The sequence below is a fragment of the Danio rerio genome, chromosome 15 (genome assembly GCF_049306965.1).
Source record: "Danio rerio strain Tuebingen ecotype United States chromosome 15, GRCz12tu, whole genome shotgun sequence".
Classification (NCBI taxonomy): Eukaryota; Metazoa; Chordata; class Actinopteri; order Cypriniformes; family Danionidae; genus Danio; species Danio rerio.
This window is the reverse complement of record NC_133190.1, coordinates 9,450,028-9,470,265: the sequence shown is the minus strand read 5'-3', so window position 1 is coordinate 9,470,265 and position 20,238 is coordinate 9,450,028. Positions and strand designations below refer to the sequence as shown.

Sequence of the window (20,238 nt, the reverse complement as noted above, 5' to 3'; positions counted from 1 at the left end):
ATACCTCGGTTGTAACGAGTGGTTAATTGAGTTACTGTTGCCTTTCTCTCAGCACTCAACGACCGCAGGTTTGCTCATGTAGCAGAAGGGGCGGAGCTATTGGGTGCACATGTTAGATAACTTTATTTATTGTGGATTGTGAAAGCAAAATTCTCCTACGAGAGTGATTATAGCGCCTCCAGATGGTGAATGCGGTTATACTCACGGCAGGTATTATTTGATAATTCGGCTGTTTATTTAACTGATTTGGCAACCGTCAAACGTCATAAGGGAAACGGTTTGAATTTTCGCTTAGTAAAGAAACACTAGTGCTCCATTTGGGACGACACTACATACAATGCTATTCTGTTGAGTGTATAAGTGCATAAGTACATAGTGCATAAGTGCATAGTGTATAATATGCCATTTAGGACGCAGCTTTAATTTTACCGGCGGAATGAATGCATCATCCGGGTAATTAAAGTGCACTTATTATTTTTAGAGTTTTCAGTGTGAACTTACTACTTACACTGTTTACACTACAAAATGACGTAGAATAGAGCATAAGTATGCGATTTGGGACGCAGCGATGTCTAAATGCATTAAGATGCTGTCATGTGATTGGCTGATTAGAAGTTTGCGCTAACAAACAGTTGGACAGGTGTACACAATAAAGTGACTGGTGAGTGTAAATCGATCTGTCTGTCTATTTTTCTTCATTAATCTACAAAAACTGTAGATTTTATTATTTATCACAGTTTTCCCAACAATGATGATAGATAGATAGATAGATAGATAGATAGATAGATAGATAGATAGATAGATAGATAGATAGATAGATAGATAGATAGATAGATAGATAGATGGATAGATGGATAGATATACAGACACACAGACATTAAGTGTAATTGTCTTAATGACCAGCAGATGGCATCGAGTACTAAAATATCTTTGAACAAATATTTACTAACACTTGAACTTACACATTGTTTACGCAAACATTTTACAGAAAACATTGTCATTGTTGATGTTATTATGGTTGAATGCTGTATTGTTTTCATTTTAAAAATCTTACTAGCTTTGATATTTTGTTATAAAAAATTAAGACTTTCAAGTCATTCGAGAGTACTTAATATGGTTGTATATTAATTACATGTTATATAAATGACTGATTTCAAGAAATCGATACGAAAACAATTTTCTTTTTTCCTGCAGACGATCCAGCCAATCACGGCGCGCCTGGTGACGTCGTCGAGATGAAAGCATTTCTGCATCAAACACGCGCAGATCCAATCACACACACACACACTCACTCGCCGCTTTCAGGAGCTCGCAGGAGGACTTTTCTCTTTCTCTTTCTCGTATCGGAGTGTCTGGCATTTGGGATTTACTCATGGAGTGAGTGACTGGGGCTGTTTAAAGCGCCTTTGTCCCGGACTTGTCTGCAGCTTTGATGTTCTTGCAGATGGGAGATCAGATTACAGGAATCACACCGCAGGCTTTCATTTGAGGAGCTGTTCATCCAGCGCGGGACCCGGACAGACTCTGGATCTTCAACCCTTACTGAGCGCAGATCACCGGAGAACGACACACCGGTAAGTAAGTTCTCACAAACAGAAACCAGATATCAGTGCAGAAATCAGGAAACTTAAAAAAAAAAAAAAAAACTGACTTACACCCACAATTTAGGAATTATAAGACTTTTTTATTTATTTATTTATTTATTTATTTGTTTAATTGTTTGTTTGTTTGTTTGTAGTAGCCCAATAAAATACTTTTAAGTAGGTGTTGCATATTGTTAGTATGTATTGTCGTTTTGTTGTTGTTGTTGTTGTTGTTGTTGTTGTTGTTGTTGTTATTATTATTATTATTATTATTATTATTATTATAAGCTTATCACAAATTTTCTATATCAATATTTTATTATGCAAATTTTGATTTAAATTTGTTTATAGTAGCAATAATAATAAAACTAATAATTATATTGCATATTGTTTACTTGTACTATTATGTGGTGCTATTATTATTTATTTATTATTATTATTATTATCATCATTATTTTTTATTATTGTTATGATTATTATTATTATTCGTATTTTTTATTGTTGTTGTTGTTGTTGTTATTATTATTGCTATTATTATTATTATTATTATTATTATTATTATTATTATTATTATTGTTATTTTATTATTATTGTTAATAATAATAATATTATTATTATTCATATTTTATTAGTGTTATTATTATTATTATTATTATTATTATTATTAGTAGTAGTAGTAGTAGTAGTAGTAGTAGTAGTATTTTTATTGTTATTATTATTATTTTATTATTATCTTATTTATCACAATTTTTCTTTCAAAATATATCAATATTTTACTATTCATATTTGATTAAAGTCTGTTTTCAATACATAACACAAAGCAGTGTGAAATAATAATAATAATAATAATAATAATAATAATAATAATAATAATAATAATAACAATAATAATAATAATTAGTTATATAATTGTTATATATTAATATATAATAAGTAATGTCTATATTGTAAGTACAAGTACTGCATATAGTATATAATATAGTATTACACAGTATATTACTGCAATGTTACACAAAACATTATATTAATAATTAATATAGATACAGACATAAAGTAAACCTTATAAGTGATACTTTTATATTATTATAGTACATTTCTGAAACTAATCTTGTAAACTCTTGTTCTGTGTACAAAATAGTATAATAAAATAGGTCAAAAAGTACAAAAGCTTTATAATATAAACACGATTCTGCACTTAATATCTACAATATTACTGTTCATAATCTAGGGCCGGGCGATTTGGCCTAAAATCAAAATCTCGGTTAATTGAATATTTTAACTCGATTACAATTAATGAACAATTATTTTATTTATTTGTTAAATTTTCATTGCCCTCATATATATATATATATATATATGTATATATATATTTATATTTATGAGGTAATTAATTAATGGATTGAAAAGTTGTTAATGATGTGAATCAGATATTAAATTGTTATGTACAGGAATTTATTGTGCATTCATTATTTGGCTATTGGAGTTCAAGGTGCAGTTTTCTAGACCATGACTTTATTATGAACATTAAAAAGGCTGTAGATTAATAATAAGCATCAGTTGCTTGTTGTTCACACAGTTTGGAGGGATAATGGCAAGCAGTGTCCTCCATTAATCATTCATCAAAGGATTTGTGCTTTCACAGTGTCAGAATGCCGCAGGCTCAGATCCTCTCCAGGTTTCCTCTTCAGAGGATACTCATCCTTCCACTGTGTGTTCTGGTACGCTTTGTTCATGTCAACACTCTTTATTATCTCTTAAAACAATGATACCATGCATTCAAATGATTTACATTATTGCTGGTATTCAAAAGTGTGAGTTTAATGTTTTAAAAGTTGTTTTGAAAGTATCTTAGGGCTGCACGATTTTGGAAAAATCAAACATTCATATTTTGCAATGTATATTGCAATATGAATACACTCTCACCAGTGACTTAATGTCTCTAATTGGAAAGAATTTATACTTTTTGATTAATTAGGATGATTTTGCAGCAGGCATGCATGGCATAAAATCTAATAAACAATCTATAAAACTTTTGGGGTTTCCCGACAACATTTTTGTTGGTGTCTGTTAGTATGGGCCAGTTAAGGATTCTGACGATATGATAACCTTGTAAAAAAATATCACGGTTTCACGATATTGTGGTTACTGCGCTAAAATATATTCTTTTTAAATGTCTAATTGTTGTTGTAATTGTTGTCAAAAGACAACAATTTTTTTTTTCCATTTGAAAACAATATATTTATTTTTTGAAAGAATTATAATATTTTAAAACAGTAAATCTGTCAGGATAAATAATTCAAACAAATCAATGACTTCTGCTGTCTTCATTAGTTTAAAAAACACTGATTTATTTACAATTTAAAACAGCGTCTTTGGATAACTTTCTGCTGAATATACTCCTAAAAAAACGTATAAAAAACTAAATTAAAAATCTTACGCATACTCTAGGAATAGTTTTGTGTCTAGTGTCTGTGCTATTTGTGGTGCATTTCTGTATTTGCATGTGTTGTGAGTATTGTCATGCACAACAATCTATACTGTAAATACATAAAAATCTATAATACAATCATATAAAGATTGTTTTTATTGTTTATATTAAAGATAAAGATACGATTGAAATAAAGTACTTTATCATGTCCTGAGTCTAACAGTATTCAAGTACAGTCACTGAATGATAAAAATGTAAATAATTCTATTTAATTAATTCTAGTTAAGGTCACAAATGGTACAATCTCTTATACCTGAATGCTTTTAGGGTCATCATATAATTACATGCATTAAAATAAATGCATGCAAATGATACATTTTAATACAAACTCAACATTGCATATATCCTGCATTGTGAATATTGCAAATGATCACACTGCCCTACTTAAATGATCAAAAACACAATAAATGTGTACAATTTTGAAATATTATTTTCTTTTAGAATAGTTTTTTTCATTTTAATAATTGATAAAATACTATTTATTTCTAGAATTTAAAGCTGACTTTTTTAACATAATTTCTCTTGTCATCAGTGTCACAAGATCCTTTTTTTTTTAGAACATTTCTAATTATCAATTTTAACTGTTGTAAGCACTTCATATTTTCATAGAAACTGTTATGATACTTTTCTATCAGAATGATTTAATCAATAGGTCAAAAGTACAGGGTTTGTAGCAATCTTTACTGTCTCTTTTGATCAATTCAACATGTCCTTTGCTTAATTAAAGTCTTATTTCTTTAAAAAATAGAATAATAATAACCTCAAACTTTTGGATGGAAGTGTTTGCTTTTTATTACTTTCCCAAAAACATCTGATATATGGTAATATATGCAAATTGCATAAATTACATATAAGTTAATATTTGGTTTTTACATAATAATAATAATAATACACTTACCGGCCACTTCATTAGGTACATGTGTCCAACTGCTTGTTAATACAAAAGTCTAATCAGCCGATCACATTGGAGCATTTTATGCATTCAGGCATGTAGAAATGGTCAAGATGATTTGCTGTTGTTCAACCCGAGCATCAGAATAGAGAAGAAAGCTAATTTAAGTGACTTTGAATATGGCATGGTTGTTGGTGCCAGGCTGGTCTGAGTATTTCAGAAACTTTGATCCTCTGGGATTTTCATGCACAACCATCTCTAGGGTTTACAGAGAATGCTCTGAAAAAGAGGAAGTGAGCGGCAGTTCTGTGGGTACAAATGCCTTGTTGATGCCAGAGGTGAGAGGAGAATGGCCAGACTGGTTTAAGCTGATAGAAAGGCAACAGTAACTCAAATAACCACTCGTTGCAACCGAGGTATGCCAAAGAAATAAATAATGCGCCATGCAATAAAGCGCTAGTCATCTCAGACTGGTTTCTTGAACATGACAAGTTCACTATACTCAAATGGCCTCCACAGTCAGCAGATCTCAATCCAATAGAGCACCTTTGAGATGTGGTGGAACGGGAGATCAGCATCATGGATATGCAGCCAACAAATCTGCAGCAACTGCGTGATGCTATCATGTCGATATGGAGCAAAATCTCTAAGGAATGTTTCCAGTACCTTGCTGAATCTATGCCATGAAGGATTAAGGGGGGTCTGCAGGCATAATGGGGTCCAACCCGATACTAGTACGGTGTACCTAATAAAGTGGCCGGTATTTTTGAAATTTTGCAAAAAATACCATATATAATTTTTTCCAACTGTATATATGTTTGAAATACTTACATATACTTGTAATTCCAACAGTTGAAAAAAAAAAGCCTCTTATATTATATATTTTCTAAATGTAAAATTCAAGTATTAACTTGTATGTGTATGTATATATATATATATATATATATATATATATATATATATATATATATATATATATATATATATATATATGTATATATACATACATACATATATATATATATATATATATATATATATATATATATATATATATATATATATATATATATATATATGTATATATACTGTATTTCTATGTATCTGAACAACTCCATTCAAATAATATGTTTTAGTCATATTTGTTCCATCTTCCTCACAGTTTGCAGTGATGGCAGAGGAGAGAAGAGACTGCAGGGAACAGGAATACAAGGATAAGTTTGGGAGCTGTATTCCCTGCCGGCAGTGCGACGCTGGACAAGAGCTCTCCAAGGTTTGCCAATCCTCCGCTGGGATATTTATTCTTTGTTTTAGCTTAATTAAAAACACTGGTGCACACATACAACTTGCATTTTCAATTTCCGGAAATCTTACATCAAGAAATAAGATCCCAAGCACTCAATTCTTTTGAATTCATTCCCACTGAGCTTCATTCTAAGATCCTTTCCTTTCATTTTCACCTACCACAGTCAGATTAATGCAGACTTTATTAAGAAGCTTCTACTTTACCAATAAAAAAAGACCACACAATCTAATTCAGCACACCCAAAGAGAGAGGGAGAGAGACGTGTTGGTTCCCATCAGCGTTTTCATGAAAGACCTCTAGACCAAACAGGCCAAAAGCAAAGAGTTCAGCAATAGAGAGAGGATGCCAGTGTTTTGAATAGCTTGTCCTGACCAATTATTTATTGCTTCCTCCTTTTCATAAAGAGAGAGAGGCTAAAGCGCTGTTCTCCTTTGTAGAGCGCTGGCCACGCTTTAATCAGTTACACCCACACTTCTTATCCTCCGCTCCTACTCACAATCTCCAGTGTTTTTTCTCCTTTTTCAAGCCTTTTAAAGTCAGTGCCACCCAAGAGAATTTGAAGGGCTTGTAAACAGGCCATGTGAAGAAATTAAGCGGTTTTGTACTGCGCACCTAATCTAAATGGAGGTATATGTGTGGAAATCATTACGCAGTTTATGCTGCAGGTACATCAGGCTGTTGGATGTATACAAATGTAGCGCACAGACGTGTTTGAACCGCGGGACTTTCATGTCGGTACACATGAACACACACTTATTGGTTATGCGCTTCAGTGCAGCGAATGTTTTTCGGCCAATTAATGCTTTGGGGCCTGAGGAGGTAGTGAATGATTGCCTACTTTTTCCATTCAGGCGCTTGCGGTTCGCCCTATTCTTTGGAGCCAAGGACAATATCCTGCAGTAAAGCGGTTATTTTGGTGTAGTTTCGGTTGAAATAGCTTAGGTGAAATGCCTAATCTTATCCTAGTATAATGTGTGCTGAAAACATATGGTGTTTGAATAACGAATAAAAATGTACTTGTGAACAATTCTCTATTAATCTTTGATTAAACCATATTTGAAATACTTTAGACGGAGGATCAAACCACACTTGCAGCCATACAGCAGTAAGGTGTGTGTCTAGTAATGACAGCTGATAAATTAAAGGTTATGCAAAAAATACTTTTATAAGAGGTTTAAACACAGTTGTGTGGCAACAGTGTGTACATTTAAATTGTACCTCTAATGGTACAAACTAATTAATTCTATTTTTCATAATTAGACTTACAAAATAATAAAAAAAAAATTGCAGAAACACTTTGATTGACATTCTCTCTTTGTACATGTATTCAGAGGGGGGAAGCCCCGCCCATTAGTGACAATCTCTCCCTCATTAGCATAGACAGCCCTGAGTGAGAAGCAGTCATCCGCCATTACCGTGTATTCACACGGGGTATCAACGTCAACGCTTCGTCACCTTAGAATTATAGGGTTCTATCTGACATTTTTGACAAAATTGAGATATTGACATATTCCTATTAAATGACAACTTATTTACATTATTGGATGTTTTTTTAGAAGTTGTTTACATTTTAAGACTGCTGTTTGCTATAGAATGCAAAAACTTTGAAGCTCAATATCTCAAAATCATTCAGAACGCAGATAGAACCTTATAATTCTAAGGTGACGACTTGACAGAGGGCATGTCTGAAGTTGAGGCTGACGTGATTGTCATAGCAGCGTCAGCCTATGAAATTAGTCCGTTAACGGCTACTGCCTGAGCTGGTGTATTTGCATGGAGCGATCACATTGGCTGATGCTTGAAAAGTTGAGAATTTCCTAACTTCTGCAGCGAGCAACGCCCCTGAAGCCGTGAAGACGGATCCACAATGCAGTTCCGCAACGCCTGACATCCCCCATTCAAAGTGAATGGGAAGCGCTTAGCGTTATAGTTTTCACTCCTTACCTGTCAAATATAATGTCAGAGACTAATGGCTGACTTATACTTTCGGCTGGCGCCATGTCGCGGACCTGCGCTGACTGTACAAGCACCTCACGAAACTGACGAGTCTTTTATACTTGACGTGTTCGCAGTTGTGATATTCCTCAAAATGTCAGTGGGCGGTCACAATAAAACGACTGTAAAATCAGATGGATAAACAGAAACAGAGATATGATACGTCATATCATTAATATCATTCAAGATGTTTTAAACTGTTTCTTTTTATTATGTTTAGAAATTATTTAATGATTATAACGATTTTTAATCTAATAAAATTTAAGATTTAAAGATTTTTAAATCTTAAATTTAAGATTTAAAAAAAAAAAAATTTGTTTGTTTTATTTTGACCCATACTTGTATGCTAAAACTTCAATAATGTCCAGTATTCCTGACTATTATCACCAATAAAGCCTAGAAAAATATGGCATCAGAATATTGTAAACCGATAGGTTCAAATACTAGTTTCCAGTTATCAAAGAAATTATTTGTTGCTTCATTTTAGTTTTGTAACCATTAATTTTTTTTAAATTAAAAATTGTAACATATATCAGTGTAAAACCTATGAATTGTGACAAAAACATCTTCTGTAATTGTTTATTAAAACCACATGGGTCTCCACTTTTGCCATGGCCTCTTTGGGCTTTAACAAGCTTATCACTAAAGTTTTTCTAAACTTAACAAAAACTTATTTATTGACCATCTGGTTATCCCTATGATCACACATGGACGGATCATAAAGATGTCTGTACGGCGTACCTGTTTCAGACAATATGTCTTCAAAGTAATTCATGTTCGATTCAAAAAAATGTGGCGCTGCGCAAACTGTTTGCTGAAGTCTCAAAGTTTGTGTGGCTCCCCAGCCGAAATCATGTTGTGTGCACCCAAAGCGTACCTCCCCAAACACAGAGATGTCGTCACAATCGCCATGTGCACTCAAGCGAACTAACAATCAAATCAAGCATAAATCAGCCTTGAGAGGTGTTATAAATGTTAAGTTTTAAGGTGCACAATTGAACACTGTAGTTTCCATAGACTACCTGATTTTGAGCCAGTTTTTTTGAGCTTTTCAGTTTTTCACTGAATCTGCCACTATGCTGACACATAGGCATTTATAGCTCTGCCCTCTTTTGAATAGACCACAATCTCATTTGAATTTAAAGCAACAGTTATCACTTGGAATTTGGAAAAAAGTAGGGATGCACGATATATCGGCGACCATATCGTTATCGGCCGATAAATGCTATTTTTAAGATTATCGTTATCGATCCAATGTCTAAATTAGGCCGATATCTTTAAGCCGATAAATTACGTGATTGTACAGACCTGCCTGCCTCACGCATGCGTGGGTGGAACTTGTTCAGACCTGTCCAGTGCACTATAATGGAGCTCTCCTCACATTGTTTATTCCTTTAAAGTCCGTCCTTTCTTCATGTGGTATTGCTGTGCGTTATTAGCTCAGTAAGTAACCATGTTCCTTATCATTGTAGATATGTTTGATTGAGTGCCATTGTGTATTTCGCTTTAAATCACCTCAGGATAAAATATTGAATGCGTAAACATAACAGCAACGATGCACATGTGCTTAACAACTTGTTGGGTTGTTTGTAATCTAATATGATTATTTGTTATTATCACTGTGTTGCTTGCCATGTGTTGTTAATGTAAGATTTATTCAGTTTGATCGGAATAGTCATATTGACTTTAACGAGTGCGCATAAGGGCTGCCTGTCACCGCATACACACAAACACACAAACACACTCACTCACACACACTGATCTGACAGCCTTCACAGCAGCGTTGGGGTAGAGGTGTGCCGGTTTGAATCCACCATAGTGGCTCTTAACTCACCGCACATACTGTCTTTATATTATGCTCTGTGTTTAAGTTGAGTGAAACTCACAGCGGTTTATTTTAAACTTTTCATTAATCTTTTTTTTGGAATTGACAGCAAGAACGAACGCAGAAGCACTGACTGATTGACAAGCAGCACCCACATGTGTTCAAAAGAATCTAAAACGGCAAATAGGATGAGTCTATGCCGCATGTTAAGTAATACAATTTGTATTCAGCTTTTCGCTTGTACAGTGGCTCTGAACTGTCAAAACACCTCTAATAAAGAATTTTTTGGACATTACATATTTGTATATGTGTAGATTACTGTAACACGTTTTATTCAAGAGCATTTGAGCTGGTTTCAGTCCTTAGCTCTTTCATTTTCATTTAATATAAATATATTTAACTTGCTTGTTGATTAAATCCCATTTTGTTATTTAACCTATTATTTATATGCAATAGTCAAGTTGCATGTTAATTTGCTATGAAGAAAAGGAAAATAATAATTTTTTTGCATGCTGATTTACGTGAAATCGTAAATATGGTGAATCTACATAATCACCTTGCAATTTTGAAACAATAGCTTTTTTTGTTTGAGTATAGACTATTCAACTCATCGGAACAGTTCAACCTTTTATGAAGTTTGCTGTATTAAAATATAATTTTATATATTCAAATATAAATATTTGAAATATTTATAATTATCGGCCTACACATATCGGCTATCTTCCTCCAAGCGTGAAGAGTTATCGGTTATCGATATCGGCCAAAAGATCCATATCGGTGCATCCCTAGTTTCCATCAACCATTTTTTATGGGCATATCCATAATAGCTACATGAGACATAGCTACTGGCGAATGTATGGTGATGTATCTCATTTTCAAGGGGGTCCCACAATTAATCACAATCACATGATAATAACACCAAAAGACAAAACGTAACTTACACAACATCCAAAAAACAACATAACATAAAAATAAATGAATAAATAAATAAAAAGGGGGAGGGGGGTGTAGTATTATACAATGTTAGAATTATTAGCCCCCTGTTTATTTTTTCCCCCAATTTCTGCTTAACAGTGAGAAGTCATTTCTAATAACTGATTTATTTTGTCTTTGTCATGATGCCAACACATAATATTTGACTAGATATTTTTCAAGACACTTCTATACAGCTTAAAGTGACATTTAAAGGCTTAACTATGTTAATTAGGATAACTAGGCAGGTTAGGGTAAGTAGGCAAGTTATTGTATAACAATGGTTTGTTTTGTAGACTATCGAGAAAATATATAGCTTAAAGGGGCTAATAATTTTGGCCTTAAAATGTAAAAAAAAGACTTTCTCCAGAAGATAAAACATTATCAGACATACTGTAAAAATTTCCTTGATCTGTTAAACATCATTTGGGAACTATTAAAAGAATAATTCAAAGGAGGGCTAATAACTGGATAGAGACTTGTAAGTGTAGTTACCTTTCTAAAAAAAGTGAAAGCACTTTGTCTTTCTTGCGTTGTAAAATAATTATTTCTTTGTAATTTTCGATCATCACGGCCTGCCCGACAACAGCAACAGTGGCCCAGTCAGCCAATGGCATTGGTTTGGGGGTGTGGTTAAGTTTTTGTTCTGACCAACAGTAGATCACAGGAGCGTTTGATTATTTTTGCTAAATAAATTAGACTTAACCTTATAATAGCTGTAATAACATCGTCAACAGCTTAACATTTTTGTTGTTTTAGCGTCTGGCACTTCAGAAGCTCTTCTAGACGGTTTGTTTTGTAAGAGCAGAAGTTCACACGACGCCCTTTTGCTGTTTGTCAGAGATCCATGACTAGTCAAACAGCTTGTTAAACCCCCACCTACACACTGTCTTTCAGCTGAAAAAGCCGGCAGCAGCCAAGATAAAGCTTTGTTGATAGGCATTTAGTAATTGTTAAAGGGATAAGTCACACCAAAAATGAAAGTAACGGCATTGTTTACTCCTATTATGCTGTTCAGAAGATGTATTTTCTGCTGCGACTGAATAATTGACTCAATTCGAACTTGAAAATTCAGTCAGATTTGGCAGATTTGATGTAATTTAAACAAATGTTGGTGTTGTTGCTTTGTCAGTACGGTTCATATGACCAAGTATGTGTGCTAGGCCCTTTATAGTTCTCAATATATAGACTTGGACATGACCTCATCCATTTTTGGTGATCCAATATACACTACCTGACAAAAGTCTTGCTGCCTGTTTAAAGTTTAGGAACACCAAATAATAACTTGACTTCTAGTTAATCATTTGGTATCAGAAATGGCTTATATGGAAGTCAAAAGCCTCTAGATCAGGGGTGCTCAATCCTGTTCCTGGAGATCTACCTTCCTGTACAGTTTAGCTCCTACCCTGATCAAACCCACCTGAACCAATTAATTAGGACCTGAAATCCACTTGATAATTACAGACAGGTGTGTTTGATAAGGGTTGCAACTGAAATCTGCAGGAAGGTAGATCTCCTGGAACAGGATTGGCCACCCCTGCTCTAGATTATACTTATTTTACCAAAATAAAATATGATCATGGCTTGATTTTTAATTATTTATTTAGGACAGTAAGGTCTGACTTTGCTTAGACAAAAGTTTTGTCACTTAACAGAAATAATGACCAGTGTAGAATATAAAGTCATGGTGCAGTGGAGGAGGACTGCTTCCATACATCTATGCAATGACTCAAATAACTTATTTAAAAAGTCATCAATGGCAAAGAAATCATTCTTGCAGGACTCCCAGAGTTCATCAAGAACCGTTGGCTTCACCTTAAATGCCTCCTCTTTCATTTTACCCCAGACATACTCAATAAGGTTTGCATCTGGTGACTGGGCTGGCCAATCCTGGAGACAATAATATCACTTATCTTAATAATTTCTGTCACAATATATTGTGCATATAAAATCAAAAAGTGACCAAACATTTCCAAATGACCGCTGGCGGTTTTGCTGAAAATATAAACAAAATATGAATCAAACGTATCAAAACAAACAAATAGTAGTATTTGATGCCACAAGTTGCAAACATATATATGCCGTTTATTACAGTTAAACATTGCTACTTAATGTGTAAATTGACCAAAAAAGGACAAAATTCCATATAATTAATAAGTAATAAATTTGATGCCTGGAAATGTCTATTTTAATGTCACTTTTTTATAATACGTTACAATTTTTTGTCATCTGAGAGTTCAAACACAGTCATCTTTTAGTACTGTTACTTAGAAAAGCCAAGATTGTCATAAAAAAATAACTAGTTTTGTTCTACTGAAAGAAGAAAGGCATGCTAAGGGTGACTAAATGATGACAGAAATGACATTTCTCTTCAAATATCGCTTTGTGATTCACCACAACTGCAGCTGGAAGCCAATAAGTTTTCCATATGAACCGTCTTCTCAAGCGTTTAGCAAACTCATCCTTAAGCAGATGTGCAGTTTCTTCAAAGCAGACCTCATAAACATCTTACATTCCTGACTGCTAAGCATCATTGAGGATTGCGTCTCAACATTTATGTGCAGCTAAATGAAAAATCATCTTAGTGACCCTGTCTTATTTGGCTTATTTTTAGCCTTTTAAATAATTTTTGATATAGTCATATTAGTTGTCATATTAGTCATATTTGATATAGTCATATTAGTTGATGTAAATTTACAACAAAATACATACATATTGCACAGAGATCCCCAACAAACCAATAAATATTTTCACTTATACCATATCTCTCTGTTTTGATGCATTTTCAATACATTTCCTTCGGCTTAGAACCCTTATTGATCAAGGGTTGCCACAGCGCAATGAACTGCCTATTATGACGCAATATAGTAATACAATCTTAATACAATCGTTTAATTTCCTATATTTTTTCAGACACATTATCAATAACCCATTTCTGTTACTACTTAACCCCTAGAGGTTTTAACAATAAACATAAAGGCCAGTAGCCAGCCTGGTTTTCTTAAAGTAAACCTTTTTGCAGTTATTCCATATTTGTTTTCTAATTATGAAGTTTAAATACTGTATTATAAGCAATTATAAGGTTTCCTTATATTTTTTTATTGCCTACAATGCTAACTACTACTAATATATATATATAATATATATATAAGTCTGAATTATTAGACCCACTTTGATTTTTATTTCTTTTTTAAATATTTCACAAATGATGTTTAACAGAAAATTTTCCCATTCTGTCTGATAATATTTTTTTCTTCTGGAAAAAGTCTTATTTGTTTTATTTTGGCTAGAATAAAAGCAGTTACACATTTTTAAAACACCATAAATTAAACTAAATTATCGTTATACAATAACTTGCCCAATAGGTCTTTGTCATTCTCGTGCATTTTTTGTGTGTGATGTCACACCTGCGCCATTTTTTGAGGTATCGCTTCCCGAACAACTTGAGAGAGACACATAACGCAAGAGAGATACATGCCATAAAAAGGTCAAGCTGGAGAAGTACAAGAAAATCTAGAGTACGTGGTACCGCAATAAACTAAACAAGCATGCCAGGGATCGTCATTTGGATACACTGTCTTACATTCAGGATATAGATCTGTTTGAATTAAATATATTCCACAGTTGAAGTAGGAGATATTAGCCCCCTGAATCATTGCCCCCATAAATTTTTCCTCAAATTTACACATTTAATGTGTGTGTTTAAAGGCTTAACTAGGTTAATTAGGTTAACTAGGCAGGTTAGGGTAAATAGGCAAGCTATTGTATAACGATGGTTTGTTTTGTGGACTTTAAAATACTAAAATACTTAATACTTAAAAAATACTTAAAGGGGCTAATAATTTTGACCTGAAAATGTTTTTTTTTTTTAAATTAAAAACTGCTTTTATTCTAGCCGAATGAAAATTGAAAACTGAACATTTCCTTGCTCTGTTAAACATCATTTGATAAATATTTAAAAAATAAAATACAATGTTTTTTTGTCATCGTTTATCTATGTAGATAAGTTTATTTCTTCTGTTAAACATAAACCAAGATACTTTGAAGAATGATTTAAACCTGTAACCATTTTTTATAGTGTTTCTTTAATGATTACAGGTTTTCAACATTCGTTATAATATCTTATTTTGTGTTAAATGGAACAAAAATAAAAACCTTTTAACTGGTTTGAAATAAGTCGAAGATGAGTAAATATGACATCATCTTTAATTTTCAGTGAACTATCTTTTTAAACTATATTTTGCATCACAGTTCTTAGGTAATGTTGAGATTACTGTAATAAATGTATTTACACTTTAAATAACAAACTACCCCTCACATTTACATTTTTTTTTTCAGAACTCTGAATTTGGCCATTTGAATAATATTAATAATAATATTAATAATAATAATAATAATAATAATAATAATAATTAAAAAACTTCAATTAATATTAATAGCTGTCTCTGAAATTTCCAATGTTTCTCGTGGAAATGAAAAGTCATGAATAGCAATAGTAGTCTGATGAGAATTACAAATAAACTTTAATATTAGCTACTTTTCCTCCTGACACTTTTGATTGATCATTTTCTATCAATAATTAGGTTAAGACTGCTTAAAATCACTTGTAAAAGTTTTTTCTTTATTTAACATTGCAATCTTCAATAGTGAATGATGACTTCCTTTACTAAATGTTTAACAACGGGGTCTTTTTAAAAATGGGCCTGGACCTGATACGGTGGGGAAAATAAGTATTGAACATGTCACCATTTTTCTCACAAAACATATTTCTAAAGGAGCGTTGACTTGAAATTTTCACTAGATGTTAGTAACAACCAAAGAAATACGAATGTGAAAAGAAAACAAATCTAATTTGTTTACAAATGAAGTTATGTGTAATAAAATGAAATGACATTTATTATGTGTAATAAAATGATATGACATAAGTATGGAACACATAAAGAAACGGAGCTGTAGAAAGGCAGTGAAAGCCCAGAAAGCAGCTGAAAATTCTCAGTGGTTTTTCAGCAACCCTCTAACCTTTAATATTGTAAATTAATTTCAGCTGCTTCAGTTCAACACCTACATTACCAGGATGATGATTGTGAAACCCGAGTGAACATTTTAGCAAGACAATGATCCAAAACACAGCCAAGGAAACTCTCACATGCTTTCGGAGAAAGAAAATCAAGCTATAGAATGGCCCAGCCAATCACCTGACTTGAATCCAATATAGAATACAAATTAAAGATCAGATTTGATAGACAAATCTCACAGAACCATCAAGATTTCTGTGAAAAATATCACCTGAGCAATGCATGTGACTTCATTCTCCATATCAGAGACGTGTTCTTTTAGATATTGTGCTCTATTCAAAAGAGGGCGGAGCTACAAACGCCTATGCATCAGCATAGCGGCAGATTCAAAACAGTACTAACTGCTACTTCTCATTTAGGGCTGTCTATGCTAATGAGGGAGAGATTGTGACTAATGGGCGGTGCTTTTCCCCTCTGAATACACATAGAGAGGGACAATGACAATCAAAGTGTTTCTGCAGACTGTTTTTATGAAATTTATTTATTAAAAAAATGTATTTGTACCATTAGTGGCTGGCTATATTCACAAACTGTTGAAACACAACTGTATTTAAACCACTGTAAAGGTGATTTTTGCGAAATATCCCAGATATCAAAAAATTCTGGCCCAGATTTGGCATAAAGCTGGTGTGAGAAGGTCACCGGGGGGTTATCAGGCAGGCCCACAGGATCAATGAAAGTCGTTTTTAAGCTGCCACCACCAAAAACCTGTTAAATTATTAAATACATTTCAGTAGTTTATTGGGGAGGGGGTTAGTTAAGTATATGGTTTTAGGGTGAACTATGACAGACTTGTTCTTGACAGGTTTTGTGATATCGAAGAAGTTCACCCTTTGTTTGATAAGAAGTATTAATGAGCAGGACTGTTCAGGGTAATTTACTAGAATGGAGTGTTTTGGGGGTTTTATTGAGTATAATGACTTTCAAACAGTTCTTTGTCTGAACACGCTTTACTCCATCCAGCTTTATCCTCTACCACACATCCATCCCACTGTTTTGCTTGGCATTCTCCCTCAAATCTGATCTGGAGATAGTAGAAAAAGGGTACTTGCTGGTACTGGCTTGGTGAGTTAATCTTAGATATGATTGTGTGATTCTGGGCTGTGAAATCCAGCATGTAAAATATAATTAGTTCTTGTAACCTAATCACTGATTGAACATTGTGTTTTTTGAGCTATTCTGGCTTTGCGGGGGTCAGACAGGAAATTGTGCGCAGAAGGAAACAGGATTAGGAAATGTTACGAGTTCGGTTTAAGCAGAGATTTCCCTTGAATTCAGCTCCCAGTTATAACTGCTAATCCACAGCCCTGAAAGAGATGATGAGAGTTTGAGTCCTTAAAAGTTGCAAGCGTGATTCGAACTCCAGCTGTTTTTGAGCTGTTTTTGATTTTTCTGATAATAAAGGTAAACTTTGGATGCATAGACTCATTCTGAGCCATATTTGGGAGTCTGAATTCTTATTTCCTTTTGTCTGACATTAACATGGATTAGGAAATGCTAAAGCAGATTCAAATTCCCATAACCTGTAAATGCATCTTATACAGCTTACAAAGATAATTAGCAGTGAAAATGTACACACTTCCTGACAAAAGTCTAACTGTTGATCGCAGTTGTAAGAGCAACAAATAATAATTTAACTTCTAGTTGATCAGTTGGAAAAGTGGCAGAAGAAGAAGACCTATTGGAACCCGCATGGATCCAAGATTCTTACATAATCAGTCAAGTTTGGTGAAGGAAAAATCATGGTTTGGGGTAACATTTAGTAGTGGGCGTGTGAGAGATCTGCAAAGTGGATGGCAACATCAACAGCCTGAGGTATTAACACACTTGTGTTGCGCTTTAAATTGCAAATCACAAGAAAGGGCAAATTCTTCAAGAGGATAGCACTCCTGCTCATACAAGGTGATCCAGGATTGGCCAGCTCAGTCGCAAGATATAAACATTATTGAGCATGTCTGGGGTAAGATGGAGGAGGCATTGAAGATGAATCCAAAGAATCTTAAGGAACTCTGGGAGTCTAAGCTATGAGGCATTTTGAGGAGTCTGAATCTTTATTTGTAAACATCTGACATCCAACACAGGAAATGTTGCAAGCCAAATTCAAACTCATGTTTCCCTCATGAGCACCATAGTTTACACAAATACCTACTTAGTTACTACACTATACTTTAGACCTATATATATTGGTGCCTGAATGATGGTTTGTGTTAAACATTGCACTTATCAATTGCTGATCTGTGTTGGACATTAAATCAGGGGTCACTAAACTTGTTCCTGGAGGGCTGGTGTCCTGCAAAGTTTAGCTCCAACCTTCAATCAAACACACCTGAACAAGCTAATCACCTATCTAAAATCACCTGCTACTCGAGTAGGTACTACATTTGAATTTACTACACGGCCATTAGAACAGTACATTCTATATAGTGTGAATGTGACAAGTATGAATGGAACTCTGAGGAACTACATCTGTCATTTGTCATTATCACGTGACCTACCCACATTGTTGTTTTGCTTCACTCCCATTTAGGAATTCTCTCTCATGGCATCATGGGATAGCGTAGTGTCCATCAAATGGATACCTCAGATACCTCAGAATCTTGCCGGAAGTAGTATTCAATTCAATTCCTGTTTATTTCTAAAGCGCTTTTACAATGTAGATTGTCAAAACAGCTTAACATAGAAATTCTAGTAAACTGAAACTGTGTTAGTCCAGTTTTCAGAGTTGAAGTTCAGTTTAGTTTAGTTCAGCGTAGTTTTAAATTTCATTCATTCATTTTCTTGTTGGCTAAGTCCCTTTATTAATCTGAGGTCGCCACAGCGGAATGAACCGCCAACTTATCCACCAAGTTTTTACGCAGCGGATGCCCTTTCAGCCGCAACCCATCTCTGGGAAATATCCACACACACACACACACACTCATACACTACAGACAATTTTTAGTCTACCCAATTCACCTGTACTGCATGTCTTTGGATTGTGGCGGAGAACATGCAAACTCCACACAGAAACGTCAACTGCGCCAAGACTCGAACCAGCGACCTTCTTGCTCTGAGGCAACAGCACTACCTAAATCTATTCAAGCACAATTCCACAAGTCCCGAACCAAGCAAGCCAGTGGCAACAGTGGAACAAAACTTTTGAAGAAACTTTGACGAAAGTGAAGGAAAAAACCTTGAGAGTAACCAGGCTCAGTTAGGCACAACCATTACTCCTCTGGCCAAACTTCTTGCCGAAGGCTGGAGAACACTGGACATCCATCGTGAAGAAGCTCCAGGTGTGAGTAGGAATCAATTTCAGGAATCAGTCTTATGCTCTCCGTTCCTCCATGACCGCCAGAGCATCTGCTCAGGATACGGCCAGGTCCAGGATTATGGATACCTTGGCATCATCTCTTCACAAATCTTAGATTACATCAATGGCACTGCACAATCTGTAGTAGTAGTTCATCAGAGTACTTCTCACATACTTTTTTTGGAATACTATGAATTCGAACATGCTACTTAGTTTGCTTACTGTTTTTAGCATACTATATAGTATGGAAGTATGCGATTTTGGACACAGCCAAGGTCTTACTAGGTTTAGTTGAAGCTGGGTGTGGGGGGATTGGTGGTGTTCTGGTGGGATCCGGGTGCCCCAAAATGGCGTGGACCCTTAGAATCGTCCTACCTTCCCCCCTCTTAGCTGCAGCCCTGGTTGAAGCTTCCAGGCAGGTGTGTTAAGGCAAGTTAGAGCTAAACTTTGCGTGGTCACCGACCCTATAGAAGGGAGATTGGTGACCCATGGTTTAAACTCAAATAAGAGCACCATAGCTCACAGTGATATATATTAAGCCTCAGATTTGACATGCAGCCATTCAGAGCCATATTTAGGAGCCTGAACCCTCATTGGCTTCCTATAATCTGTCTTTTTGAACTTCTAAACACTGAAGTATCCCATCAGCAGACTTCCAACTGGCAAACCACGGGGGGTTAAAGAGTCTTCGATTTTGTTTTCATCCCCCTTCACTCTGCTGTTGAGCACCTCTCCAGGAATGGCATCGTGCCTTCAAACAGAGTGACCATACCTCTTTTATTCACCGTCCCCCCACAATCCTTCATGCCC

At 34.5% G+C, this 20,238-nt stretch overlaps 1 protein-coding gene across 6 annotated transcripts in view; it reads left to right on the top strand.

Annotated features, from left to right (window-relative positions):
- The window catches only part of tnfrsf19 (tumor necrosis factor receptor superfamily, member 19), a 78,168-nt gene that overhangs the window by 827 nt on the left and 57,103 nt on the right, over positions 1-20,238 (top strand). For 2 of the 6 annotated variants that reach the window (XM_073923089.1, XM_073923088.1), the window contains exons 1-4: positions 1,275-1,377; positions 1,445-1,574; positions 3,160-3,301; positions 6,126-6,236. In XM_073923089.1, the coding sequence (XP_073779190.1) occupies positions 3,233-3,301; positions 6,126-6,236 (180 nt within the window). In that variant the 5' untranslated portion in view covers positions 1,275-1,377; positions 1,445-1,574; positions 3,160-3,232. 6 annotated transcript variants of the gene reach the window in all.